The sequence below is a fragment of the Carex rostrata genome, chromosome 34, assembly GCF_964058835.1.
Source record: "Carex rostrata chromosome 34, lpCarRost1.2, whole genome shotgun sequence".
NCBI lineage: Eukaryota > Viridiplantae > Streptophyta > Magnoliopsida > Poales > Cyperaceae > Carex > Carex rostrata.
In genome coordinates this window covers 4034647-4049452 of record NC_135951.1, presented here as the reverse complement: position 1 = coordinate 4049452, position 14806 = coordinate 4034647, and the positions used below count along the sequence as shown (strand labels likewise).

The window sequence follows — 14806 nt, the reverse complement described above, 5'->3', positions numbered from 1 at the left end:
ATACACTGTTACAAATTTTAAATTTTCAGTAAAACATGGATCCAGTCTCATGATATTTTATATACATGACATGTATATGAAAGTTATTCATTATATGAATTATAGAAGCCATATAAGTATTCGAAAAGTTGATAAATTAGCATACATGATAGAATATTTAGTATACCTCTTAATTATCTTCTTTTCAGTTTATACTGTAGAAAAGCTGAGAGAAATACTGGATAGTGAAAACATGGATTTTGATGCATTAGTTTCACTGATCAGAGAAGTCGAGCAAACTTTGCCGGTAAATGATTAGATTTATTGTTTTATTTTGTTCCGTGTTGATTTTATGTAATTTCTGAGGAGAGATTATTTTGGGAAAACAATTATTTCATTCAGTTCTAAATGTGTTCTCCCCACTGTAGATGAAATATAAGAATCCATCTGCATCTTTTTTGTCCTCGTATAATTTCGAAATTATAGTCCCTTGTACCTATGTACAGTATACCTATTTATTGAATATATGCAAGGAGGTCCTTTACTTCCTTGATTTAATTCTAGCTTTCTATATATTTCTAGATCTATGATGATTATTAATTTGAGATCCTAGATCCTATTTCTCAACATTCCGACTTTTTACGATTTAATGGGTAAGTATGCTATTAAGTCCGAAACTTCATAACATTATTTAGTATTAGGAAACTTCCAAGTAACTTCACTTTAGTACTTTACTTACCCACTAAATAAAAAAACAGAAAAATAGAAAACATATCAGCACAAAAATAGCATTAACCTAATTTATGAAATTTTGGTTTCGTGTGCAAAATGACATTGGTGCCATAGACCTAATTTATGAAAAATTCCTACTGGAATTCCCCTTATGCTATGCATTTTGGGTCAAGTATGGAGCCCATAAGTTGCGCCTATGTGGGCCCAATGAGGTGGTACAAGTGTTTGAAAGAGCGGTACAAGCATAGACCTTCTCTGTGGATCTATGGTGTAATTATTGCACATTTGGTACTCTAACATTTAATGATCCATCTGATATCAGAAGGTAAACTAATGGGAACAAATAGGAGAGATCAAATTTCAGTTTGTTTGGTTCAACCGAAATAGGAGAGATTAAATTTCAAAAGGTCAAAACTCAATACATACACAAATACATTTAAAAATCATAGAAATAAATATCAAGATATATCAGTTGAATTGAAATAAGAGAGATTAAACCGGACCAAAGTAATTCAAAAATTCAACCGAACCAAACCATTTATTCCAAAATTTGTGTATTCAGCATTGAGCAGTGAACACCCCTAGCATAACTTTATTGATTGTTCTGTCCTTAATTGAATTGAATCAGATTCTAAAAGTTTGCTGGGATTGATCCGGATTATGATCAGATGGTCTGAATTGAAACTCAAACGGTGTGGCAATGTAGAGGATCCAGACTCGAAGATAGTAGGTGCATCCCCACAGTTTTTGAATAATTTTTGAGTTTGGAATTCTGGTCATCCAATTAGAATTTGATTCAATTCAATTAATTTGAAAATTCATAAAATTGTTTTCAAAATCATATCAATTTTAGCCGTTACTTTCAACAATTCGTTATTACAACATATATACTACAACAACATAAATTACCACAACCGCTGTCCAATTTTACATATAATACATATTTAGTGGATCCCTTTCTCTTCTTTTTCAATCCTTTTTTCTTAGTCTCTATGACCTAAGCAACTTTGTTCGTGTTGAGTTCAACTCCTTGGTAACATCTTTGATAGAAATACGCTCTTTTGACGACTCTTTGGAGCACAGAAGCCCGCATTGAATCACTGAAACCAAACAACTATAGACATTTTCAGGTGCATACAAATTGTGTTTTCCATCAGTTTCAGGGAATAATTTGGGGTCGACTATGTCCATGACTTGGTCGGGGAAAACCATCTCAACTTGCTTCCGAAGGCTCAAACCATCTCTGATTCTCTCGTCAGTTGGACTTACTCCAGTGAACAACTCGAGCAGAAGAACTCCGTAGCTGTACACATCTCCTTCTACCGATGGCCGACCACCCATCCCATACTCTAGACAATAAAAAGTTAATAGTTACATCCCTAAATTTAATTAGTACAGAAGCACAGTGAGCTGTGACTCTACCTATTAACATAAGTCTAATTCACCTAGTTTGGAAAACATGGGTCACATGATTTTTTAAAATTTTATAGCCCAAGACAGTAAATTAAAAAAGTATAGGTAGATAATAAAATTCAGTCTCAATCATGTCACTATAAATGAGGCAATAAATATTTTTCCCTTGGGCCTTGCCAGTGGAACAGCCTTGGCCAATTTTTTTCTTTGAACCTTAACAAAGTCTATAAATAATTTTGTAGCAGCAACATAAAAAAATTACTTCTCAAATAATAAGCTCTGCTATATATACCTGGAGGAATGTAGCCAATAGAACCTTTAATTCCAGCGGTGCTCGACATTGATTGAGAAGGCATAGTATCAGGTCGAACCAAAAACCTTGCTAATCCAAAATCACTCACATGTGCAGTCATGTCATCATCCAAAAGAACATTACTAGGTTTGAGATCACAATGCACGATTGGTGCAGTTAAATGGTAATGGAGATAATCTAGCGCTGCTGCCACATCAAATGCAATGTTCAATCTCTGGATGAAACTGAGGCTTTTGAATGGCCGATCCGTACATGCATTTGGATGCAACCATGTTTCCAAGCTACCATTTGGCATGTACTCAAAAACCAAAGCTTTGAAATCATTACCTTGGTGGTTTATGCTAGAACACAAACTCAACACTTTAATAAGGTTCCGGTGTCTCACATTTTTTAATGCCTCGCATTCAGATAAGAAACTTCTAGAAGCACTGTGTTTCTCATGGTTTAACACCTTCACCGCAACGGTTGTCACATTCTCGAAGCTCATAACGGCTTTGTAAACTTCTCCAAATGAACCTCTTCCAATTAGATTATTTGGGGAGAAATTTTCAGTAGCTCTAAGAAGGTCATTGTATGAAACAGGCTCTAACCCATATTTCAAAGCTTTATCAGATTGTGGTTTGTTTTGAGGGTTGTTTCTAGTATAATAAATCACTAACAAGCAAATGATTGCAATTATGCAAATAAAAGAACCAACAACAGAACTTATGAGCACCATGTTTCTTCGAAAGTGATTTCTCTGTGCGGAAGGTTGTGAAATGCAGTGTGGCAAATGCATTTGAGATACTCCACCACAAAGCTTTGGATTTCCTCTTACATCTAGACCACTAGCATTCTTGAAAATTCCTTCTTTTGGTAATTCCCCCTCGAAATTATTGAAAGAAATATTCAAATATTGCAAGTTCATTGTACCTAGGAATTCAGGGACTCGACCAGAGAAGGAGTTGTTAGAGACATCAAGGATTTGCAGCCCTGTTAGTTTGCTCAAGCTGGATGGAATTGTTCCTCTTAATAGATTGCTATCAAGATAAAGGGCCTCAAGTACCTGACATTCTTCAATTGTGCTAGGAATCTCTCCACTCAACTTGTTATTTGAGACACGAATTGATTGCAGGTTTTTCAAGTTACCAATTTTTGGTGGCAAGATGCCAGTTAGATAATTGTGTGACAAGTCCAAACTGATGGAAAGAGAAGGAAGACCCATGATTTCTTTGGGAATTTCACCTACCAACTTATTATTTGAAATCTCTAGGAATTCTAATGATTTCATGCTACTTAACTCTAGTGGTATTCTCCCTTCTATTGCATTATTATCTAGATATAGCTCGGTCATTTGGGTGAGGTTTGCAAAAGTTGCTGGGATTTGACCTGAAATCATGTTAATCTCCAGATCTAATATTTCCAATTTGTAAAGATTACCAATTTCTACCGGAATGCTGCCACTGAGAAACATTTCGCCTAGGTCAAGCCAGTTTAAGTTATTGAGTTTTCGGAGCTCTGCTGGTATGCTTCCAGAAGTTGGGTTATTAGTCAGTGAGAGTGTAAGAAGACTATTAGAAAGGTTTGTTATAGAACTAGGTAACACTCCTCGTAGTTGGTTGTCGCCAAGTTGTAAAACTTCTAACAATGTACAATTGGTCATAGCATCCATGAAACTCCAGTCAAGTGGTCTCTTGGCTTCTAGTTGATTAAAAGAAAAAACAACTTTTTGAAGATTTTGTAAGGCTCCCAAGCTAGATGGTATCACGCCAGTGAAGTAATTATTATCTAAATCAACATTAATAAGAGCAGAACAATTGGATATGGAATATGGGATCTGTCCTTTGAGTTGATTGTGATAGAGGAGTAGATATTTCAAGTTTGGTAAAGAATTGCACATATCGAAAGGGAGAGTTCCATCTAGCTGGTTATTAGCAAGATCCATAGTAGACAATGTTGATAGGTTGTAAAGGGAGTGAGGTATTTCGCCCAAAATGTTGTTATGATAAACATTAAAAAACTTCAGGTTTTGAAGCTTCCCTAGTTCATTAGGGATGAATCCACTTAACATATTTTCGGAAAGATCAATAACTGTTAAACCATGAAGATTACCCAAGGTATGTGGGATGGAACCATATAATTTATTTTGGGAAATAGTAAGTTCCAGTAAGTTAGTAAGGTTGCCCAAGCCAGATGGGATGTGACCACTAATGCTATTTTGGTCAAGATAAAGATATATTAGGCTACTAAGGTTGCCCAAGGTGGAAGGAATTGATCCTGTGAAATTATTGCCATAGAGTGATAATAATTGGAGCTGTGGAAGGAGGCCGAATTCCAATGGTATGCCTCCTGTGAGGAAGTTATTCGCTAGACTGATCTTTTTCAGATCTTTGCATTGCGCTAAGTTAGATGGGATGGTTCCTTGGAAATTATTATTTCTCAAATGAATAACTTCTAGATTTGAACAATTACTTAGAGTAGATGGAATACTACCATCGAGAAAATTCACACTCATGTTGACAAAATGTAGCCTACCCAAGTATCCAATCTCTACTGGGATGCTTCCTCTGAGTTGATTATCAGAGAGACTCATCCTTTGGAGGAATGTGAGGTTTGCTAGAGATGGAGATATATAACCTGACAATTGTTTGGAGTCGAGAACGAGGGCAGTCACTCTATCTGGATGGTGGCGGCCACACAAGATCCCTTGCCATTGACAGTGGTGCAGTGACTCGTTCCATGAGGAGAGGACTTCAAATGGGTCATCATGTATTTGGGACTTGAATGAGAGAAGTGCTGATAGATCAGTTTTACTAGTGGTTACTATGGCAGCGAGAGAAAAAGAGGATAAGGTTAAGAGACTTAAGAGGAGGTGAATAGTGAGCATGCTATAACAATGCTCCATGATTTGTGAAATGATGGTAATGGGTTTCTCTCTCACAGAGTACGTGCTGCTCTTCTTATAGTTAAAGGGAGATGTATGGTTAGAAAAAAGTTGACCACAAGAATCCCCTCATGAGTCGTTCTAGTGCTAACTGCTCTTCTGTCTTGTATGGACGTCTTATTTCGAAGTTTTGTCTTGAATTGTAAGTAGAAACTGACTAGATTGGACTTGACTATTTTCTTAATTGGAACCGGAATTGTGGCTCATTTTACATTGAACGCACTGATAGTATTTTGAATATGACTCATGCTAAAAAGGTCTAAATGCAGAATGTGAAAGCTGGAGATGACTGGATATGAAATAAATAAAGTATGACAGGAGATGAAAATATATTATAGTTTACACAAATTAGTACTTTTCGAATTAGAGAATAGCATGTTGAACAAAACACATTACTCATATAAAAACATATATATAGTGTGCAATATCGGTGGCGTAGCCAGGATTTTGATCAGGGGTGGGCAAAAAAAATGAAAAAAATTACAAATTTAATCCAATTTTTTAAATATTAATTATATTTTTTGACCATATCCTTATCCAATTAAAAAATAGGAAAATAAAAATGTAGAAGGAAAAATAAAGGTAAGAAAAAAAATATAAAACAAATTCAAACACAAATAAAACAACACAATATTAGGAGAAATGGAGGTGTACTGGATTTAAAATGAGAGTAAATGGATGGAAATGGAGACATCTTATTAATTTAAAATGGAGTGGAGGAGAAAAATATGGAGCCGGCTCTTCTCTCAATAAATCTCACATATTGCCTCTTTATGTTTGATATTTTATTGTATGGGCATAACTCACATAATTTCATTACAATCTCTTTTGATGGCTCATATGCTCACATAATTTCTCTAGGGAATATTTGAATATCCAAGATACAAAACTAGATCTGAATAAAAATTACGAAAATGGAAAATGAAACGAAAATTTCAAAATAATTACTTACAATTAAAGGAAGAGGGAGTTAAAAATAATACATTTGCCCCTTTTCACTGTAGGGGTGGGCAAAATTAACAATTTGGGGTAAACAAAAACTCAAATATACAGAGATTTAAGCTTGTTTATCAAAATTCAGGGGTGGGCAGTTGACCAACATGGTATATTGTAGCTCCACCTCTGCAATATGTTGCACAAACAAAGAAGTTCACAACAAGAAAACATGACTAATAAATTAAACCTAAAAAAAGACAACCTCAACAAATAATTCAGCATTTCATCCATCCATCCAATTGCAAAAATATTACACATAATATATATCACGGAGTAGAGGGCAGGGAAAGGATTTAGAAATATATATAAGTTCCGATTTTCCAAAAAAACGAGAAACAACTTGAACGCACTCACGCTTCAATGATGAGGAATAGAATTTCCGAAGTGTTTTGGACATAATTTTATTTAGATGTGTGTGTCTATCAGGCTTCTAAATAGCTAGCTATAGCGGCGCTATAGCTTTTCCGGACCATAAACGCTAAGCTATGAGATAAAATTGCGCTAACTCAGCTACGGCCGCTATAGCTATAATAGCTGACTGCTATTACCGCTATATGAGACCCGCTATAGCTACCGCTATGCTACATGATTTTTTTTTTGCAATTTATATGGACTTCTGTACTTCTATTCTTTTTTCTAATGCTACATGGTCTTCTACGATAAGTATACTAAACCAAACTATATGCTTCTATTTTTATTTGTGATTTATTCTATCATTCTATATCGAGAAATATTCAAATACTAATTATTCATTTTGATTACTCTTTTTATAGTATTCATTAGTAAAATTATTATCGTTCGTTTTAATTGAAAGCTGATTTTGATTATTATTATAATTATAAAATGTTTAAATATGTATATTGACTTCATTTACCTTATAAAATTAATTGCTCTTTGTCTATTATAATATGTAATACTGTGAAGTATAAACTATTAAATAATGTTACTTTTTAGATTTTTTTTCATTCTTATTTCCGTAATTGATAAAAAGTATTGACTTAGATTAGTTGTCATTTAGTTGTTACATCAATTCTCTAATATTGATTATGTTGATAATTAGTAGAAATATAGAATATAAAGTTTGAAAAGGAAAAATCGCTATGTGTGATAGCTTCCACTATAGCTACGCTATTCGCAATAGCTTTTTTTTTTGTCTCCCCGCTATGCCGCTATAATCGCTATTTAGAACCTTGGTGTCTATATATATATATATTAGGGTTAAAATGCACCCTCTCTTTTGTGCTCCTAATGTGCACCCTCTCCTCATATCTTCATTTTCAAAGTTCAAATAGTCAATTTGAACCTTTCAACGTGTTCTTCATATTAAAATGTGCTTGGAGACCAAATTTTACATTTTTTTTCAAAAATTCTAAAAAAATAGTAAAAAATTTCCAAAAAAATGTAAAATTTGGTCTCCAAACACATTTTAATATTAAGAACATGTTGGAAGGTTCGAATCGACTATTAGAACTTTAAAAATAAAGATATGAGGAGTGGGTGCACGTTAGGAATACAAAAGGGATGGTGCATTTTAACCCTCCTCATATATATATATATAAACATACTTTTTGTTTATATACATATCTTCAATTAATTTAATTGTCCCGACGACTTCTAAAAGACTAAAACAGTACCCATTCATAAACCCAAATAAGTAACAAAAATTATATACATGTCTTCAATTTTGTTTGTGTTCTTCCTCCTCCCTTTCACCTCTTCCGTGTTGTCTAATAAAGACAATGAAATTGTGCTCCTCAAAACGAAGAAGAAGCAACTAGGTAACCCTGACAGTCTTAGCAGGTGGGTCAAAAGATTAGTGATCCATCCACTACATTAGTGATCCATCCACTAGACCACTACATTAGTGCTCACTCACTAAAATGTATTACAACAATCATTCTTTGGTAGTATAAGTCGTCTGACACTGACCATGTTAATAAGTCATGAGAGTTATCGGAGCCTGATTATTCGATCCGAACCATAGGACATGCCCGACCCGATATCAAAACATGCAAGGAAGGGAAATGTTAACGTTGCATTGATTTATCACAGTGCTCATCCACTACAATAGTGGAATGGGTTTTTCTCTCACAGAGTGTTCGTCTCCTTAAAGGGAGATGTATGGTTAGAAAGAAGTTGACCAAATATTTTTCCTAATGAGTCGTTATAGTACTGACCTACTACAATAGCGATCCATCCGGACTTTGTATATTTTTTCTCCTATGCTCTAATTAATCTTTTAATGTTATCCATGGTGCTGCCACCTGAATAAATTTATAGGGTTTTGAACAAAAATGAATGCGAAATTGCATCATAAACAGACGTGCACACATGCGCACACACCATTAATTAAGTGACAAGTTAAGATAATTTTCTAATCCATATGCTTATTACCATTAAGCTAATTTTTAATTTTAATTTTTGTACTTTTCTAATAAGAAAATAAATTAAGGAAAACAATAATATTCATATTGGCTTTATTCATCGGATACAAGTCTGATAATGATCACGTAAACGAATTGTATTGAGACTCCTAATTAATATCAAAATTAAAATAATCCTGCACTAAATTTATGTTGCTAATGTAATTTTGCTCTTCTAGTTAGCTTGTTCTTACAGGTTACAATTTTAACAGATGGAAACCAAACTTGCTTCAGTATATTAGCAGTGAAATCAATAATGAAAAACAAGACAAGGATGAAGCAAGCATTTTACTTGATTTGACCAAAATTCTGCGAAGGAGAGTTGCATACAGCTGGAAAGTGAGACATAGCAAACTTGCATATAGCTGGAGACAACATATTTGACTGTATGTGAATTGTTTAGTTTATTTATAAATAATGCATGTGACTAGCTAGTATAGTAGTGCGTTGCTGTAGTTTAGTTGATCTATAAAAAAAGTGTTTTCTATTTGTAATACTTGTATTATATTATATAATTAATGAATTAGTTGATTGTAATATTTTGTTTTAACATATATTTTTTTACTATTTTCTTATATTTTTTTTTTGCTACAAAACAAGTTTCTGCCTAAAAAAAAATATGAATTTCCAATTCCAGCAGATACATCTTTCCAATTTCGAGTTTGATCATAAACCATGCTTTTATTCCAATTTTTGGTGCTCCATATATACTCGTTCAATTTCATGTTTTTTTTTGTTCTTTTGATGGTGTTATATTTTTAATTTATCAATAAAATGTAAGATTAGAAGTTTATCCTATCTTATTTTTTTTTTTTAAATAAGGATTCTCAAGTTGTCATCATCTTATTATCCTGTTATTTTATTTGTTTTTCTTGGTATTGGTACTATGTTTAATTAATATATTTTCCATGTTATTTACTGGGGTTGGCAACGAGTTGTTAAAGTGGGTCAAACTCAATGTTCACCCATTACATTAGTGATCCATCCACTACATTAGTGCTCAGTCAATACAATGCATTCCAACAATCATTTTTTGGTAGTATAAGTGGTCTGACACTGACCATAACAATAAGTCATGAGAGTTACCGGAGACTGATTATTAGATCCGAACCCTAGGACATGCCCAACCCGTTATCAAAACATGCAAGGACTTGGAAGGATAATTTCGTGGGGTACAATTGGGTGTTGACTTGAGCGTGGAATTGACTATGAGTCTATGAGGCTCTCAAAAAATCTCTGCCTTATCTTTGATTCTAAAGACATCTTTTAAGTGACAGCATCACAGCAATCTCTTTTATATCAGATGAGAAGTCCAACCAAGGTCTTTTGAAGTGGCCCTTACATAGATGTATGGTTTTTTTAATTGATTTAGATGGGCTTGGGCTTTGGCTTGGGCTTGGCCTAGGGGCAATTTTTGTTCACCAAATCTACGGCCCGGTTACTCAAAAAATGGAATGGCTGCCTTGGAGTGTTGTAAAACCTAATATATGAGATAGTGTAGCATGCATGTGCTATATAAGGTGTTGTTAGTTGAAGATTATTTTATTTATTTATTTATTTAAGTATTTCAAAATTATTAAAACTGGCAGTTGAAATTCATATATTTTCTTTCCAATTACAGTTACTCTACGTCTGTTGCTTATCTCTTCTTCTCCAACAAAATCAATACTACAATATATTTCATATATCTTTCACAATAGATTATGGACCTCTTAAGTAATTTTGAAAGTCGCTGATCTGATGGTCCAGAAAATTTTACTGTTTTTACTGTTCACAGCAAAACAATAAATTAAAAAATGCTTAATAAATAGTAAAAAATTCTAAAAAATGTAAAATTTGGTCTCCAAGCACATTTCAATATGGATTAAACATCTAACGGTTCGGATCGGTCGTTTGGATATTCAAAATAAAAATACGGCATGAAGTAGAAACGCATTTTACTTCGCAACTATATATATATACGTGAATTTTTATTTTAAAATCCGCATATGCATCCGCATACCGTATATGCAATATGTAATGATCTTATGCATGCATGAACAAAATCACATTTTAAAACACTGATTAAAGTGACAAACAAAACAAATACATGTCATGAAATTTCACATGATATATTCAAGAAAAAATATGCTCCACGTGTTCACCTCATCTGGGATCGACGAACTATATTTTTATCCCAGTTATTTCTCTCTCAAATGAAGCACAAAAGACTCAATTAGGGAAGCAGTTTTAGCTAATTAAATGCAATTGTTTTCTTAGCTATCCAAGACCGTTCAGGCGCGACTAGTACATCTGCGATCTACAATAAATCATACAAATAAATATGCAAATCACCAATTAAACACTACAACAAAGTAGACACTTTTTGCGAGGGAAAAAACGCATTTATGACGGTCGTCTGTCGCAAAAAGTACTGTCACAAAAAGAAAAAGCTGAACAATAAGAGTAGTCCGTCGCAAAAAGTCATTTTTTTATCCTCGCGAAAAGTGTCTCATTCTTGGTGTAATGCGAAGAAAATAGATAAAAGATGAAGAGTGAGGCTATGGTACTATGCATAGCACATATTGGTCCGTATTATCGATCAATATTTCCAATTTTCAAGAATAAACAGTTCATCCGAACTGCTTAACGCCTTAACATAATTTTCATATGAAAATATATTGGACGATCAAATTTTATATTTTTTAGATAGGTAGGAAAACACTTGATCTAAAGATTTTGAACCATTCAAAAGTAGTGATATTCTATCTATCTAAACAAATAGTAAAAAAATTCTAAAAAGTGTAAAATTTAGTCTGTAAGTTCATTTTGATATGGAGATCACGTTGAACGGTTCATATCAATTGTTTGGACCTCGAAAACAAAGATATTGATCCATAGTACGGACCAATGTGTACTATGCATAGTACCCTAGCCTCACTCAAAGATGAATATAAATTATATTTTCTTGATTCAATATAAACAAATTATATTTATTAACCTGTGCATTTTCAACACAGACAAAATCTTTGTGCCATGCTTCCATCTGTAACTTTAATGTTTAAACCAGCTAACCAGCTGCGTTTTAATGTTTAAACCATATTTAAATTAAGTTATCATACAATTTTCAAAATATTTGACGGTTAAAAGCGAAAAACATCTCTCTTCGATTCCCTCAATAGGATTTTGAGGATCTGGATCCTCGATCTTAGTGGTTTTACCACCCTTTAACCCTTTTACTTTAATTGTCCCCTGTAACTGTAATTGAAGCCTATCAAGAAAAGAAAAAAAAAGAGTTAGAAAAGAAAAAAGAAATTGAATATATTATTTTGGAAGAAAAGTAAGACTAATCCACAAGTTCCCTTTATAATAGCCTCAAAATATCATATATGTCCCTCAGAAATACAGCAACTAGTGACTTCACTAAATATGGATCTAAGTGATTTGAGACACTAGGTACACAGCTCGGAGGTGAAGATAATGGAGAGATGCACAGAAACACTGATGAGATCATTAATATATATATATATATATATATATATATATTGGTATTTTCAGGTGTTCCTTCTGAAGAAAAAGAGAATAGTTCAATATATAAATATGCAGCATTGATCCAATTCACTCATTGCAATATTCTTGTTTAATTGAGGGCATACAAAAGGTCTTTCAGTTGAAATGCTTAGACCCCCTCCCCCTCTTCCCCCAGAATTTGTTAATAGAAAGAAATAATATACATTATTACAACATATATACTAAATCTAATTCACTTTTCTGATAGAAGTGAGTCAAAATCTATCTAATTCACTAGTGATCACTACAATTATCTAACATTTTGGTGACGACCTATTTGAGAATAACACAATATTTTCACAAATATATTTCTTATAATGATGAACTATTGTGATTGTCACTATTTTACTACATAATAATGTAAAAAAAATCAATTTATTATCACTAAAATAATATACTGTGACAATAAATTGTTTTGATAACTTTGTTGTTTACACTGGTAGAATTATTTTGTTGTCATGAACTATACTTTTATATTTGGTCTAGCTACTGCATCTGCACTCATCACAATTTAAGTGAGCTAAAATACTTCTACATATATCAATATAACTGCAAATTTTAGACAATTTGTGATAACTCATACTTTTAAATATCATTAATTAATTAATCGTAGACCATAACTATAAATAAAAAAAAATTATAGATAATTGAAATTTAAATTAAAGATAACAACAATTTAAACTGGATTGTGGAAAACTGTATATATTTTAACTTTACATTCTACATATTTGTTTATTTAGAGATGATATAATCTTTTACTCTAAGATACTATATTGTCAATTTTAGGTATTTATTTTGGGATTTGGGGCTATTAGTCCAGGATTATATTCGGAAATTATTTTCGTTATCATATGCTTCTCAAACTTTCAAAATTCAAATTTTATCATCTATTGCCTAAAAATTCATATCATGTCACGTGCGCATACTGAGTCACATTTCATCAGTTGTCGTTTATATTGTTTTTGGTAATTTTTTTAACATAATGTATACTTTTTTTCTTTGACAATTAGGGTTTTATTGTTAAAATGTTATCTGGTTCTGTTAAGTTAAAATGTATCTGTACTTCTTCCTTTTTCTTTCTTTCTTTCCTTGAATTTTTATTCCTCTATTCATGTAAACTCTTTTTTGTCTGATTTAATGAAATTATGTAGTAGGTGAAAACTTTCTCAAAGAAAGGGGAAGGAAATTGAACTACGTCGGCGCTGTACGTCACTAGCTAGCTAGTCATGACTTTGAACTATTTTTTTAATAACTTAAGTTAGTAAGTTAAAAAATATATATAAAATAATGTAAAAATTCAGAAAAAAAATATGAAATAAAGAAATATGTTGGGAAAAAAAATATGTGTAAAAAATTAAATTATTAATGGCAAACTAAGAAGCGTGCAAAATTGGGTAGAGTTTTTTTAAAATTTAGTCTTTATATACATTTTCATATGGTGATCATTTTGAACAGTTCAAATCGCCTGTTTGGATTTTGAAAACTAAGATATTGATCCATAGTACAGACCAATGTGCGCTATGCATAGTACCATAGCCAATTTGCAAACAACCAGCAGTCTAACCAAGGAAAGGAGATGCCTCAGGTTTTTGCATAATTTTTTTATTAATTTGTTTATAATTTAAATTATATTTATGGGCTATGACACTTGAGCTAATTCAAATTTTGTGTGAATTTTATGCACTTTCAATTGTTTGCAGGATAAAGAACAGGTAGCATTTTCGCATCGGTCAACTCCTATCAAATAATCTTTGTTTTGAACTGGATATGTGGGGGCAATCAGTGGCTTCTTCAATTTTTGTGTTTTTTTTTTCTTGATAGATCTAATGGACTAGGTTGTAGTTTAGATGGAATTTGATGAAATATATTCTTGTTTTGGAGATGATTTAACAAATTGCATAGTGTTATTTAAAAGTTGTATCAATTTGCGCTTTATAACATTGCAGTTTTGACTTTGTATATTGCACTGGCTGTAGAATCAAAACAACATTGCTTATGCTTCGGGCGCTGCAGGAAGCAATAACTGCTCTGTTAAGATATTTACTCAGATTTGTGCTGGGTTTGTAATATCCTTGCATCTGATTTTTAACTATTCGTAATTAAATAATAATAAAATTAAAATATCAGAAGTATGTTAGTGTTAACTTTTACATAATGGTTTATCAGTAGTTTGAAATTACTTTTGTAATTGGGATACTACTTATCTCCCAATTAGCTTATTACCCAATTGATTCCTTAATTGTGAGGTTGTGCTGCTAAAATCAGTAGAAATAAAACCCAAATAGTGTTGTTATACCGCTCAAATGAAATCAGCCAAAATGTACTCCAGTTCATCAAATAAAGTAGCTCACAAGGAAATTTCTTATTTTCTGTTGGAATTTGAAATTTTCTTTTCTGCTTGATCATTTGCTGTTGAATCTATTTTATCTAATTTTTGCATCTCAAATTGCTAAAAAGTGTAAATCATCTTACTTTGAT

The 14806-nt window shown here is 32.5% G+C and overlaps 1 protein-coding gene and 1 long non-coding RNA gene across 3 annotated transcripts in view; one reads left to right on the top strand and one right to left on the bottom strand.

Moving 5' to 3' along the window:
- Positions 1-692: 692 nt before the first annotated feature.
- Positions 693-14806, top strand: part of LOC144548987 (uncharacterized) — a 50460-nt gene continuing 36346 nt past the window's right edge. For both annotated transcript variants that reach the window (XR_013509528.1, XR_013509529.1), the window contains exon 1: positions 693-1036. This is a non-coding gene — a long non-coding RNA (uncharacterized LOC144548987). The remainder of the gene's footprint in view (positions 1037-14806) is intronic.
- LOC144548812 (uncharacterized) lies at positions 1548-5331 on the bottom strand. The gene is made up of 2 exons (XM_078297530.1): positions 2352-5331; positions 1548-2079 (listed from the first exon to the last, which is right to left on the bottom strand). Exons 1-2 carry the CDS (start codon positions 5319-5321, stop codon positions 1702-1704), a joined length of 3348 nt encoding a protein of 1115 aa, XP_078153656.1. The 5' UTR covers positions 5322-5331; the 3' UTR covers positions 1548-1701.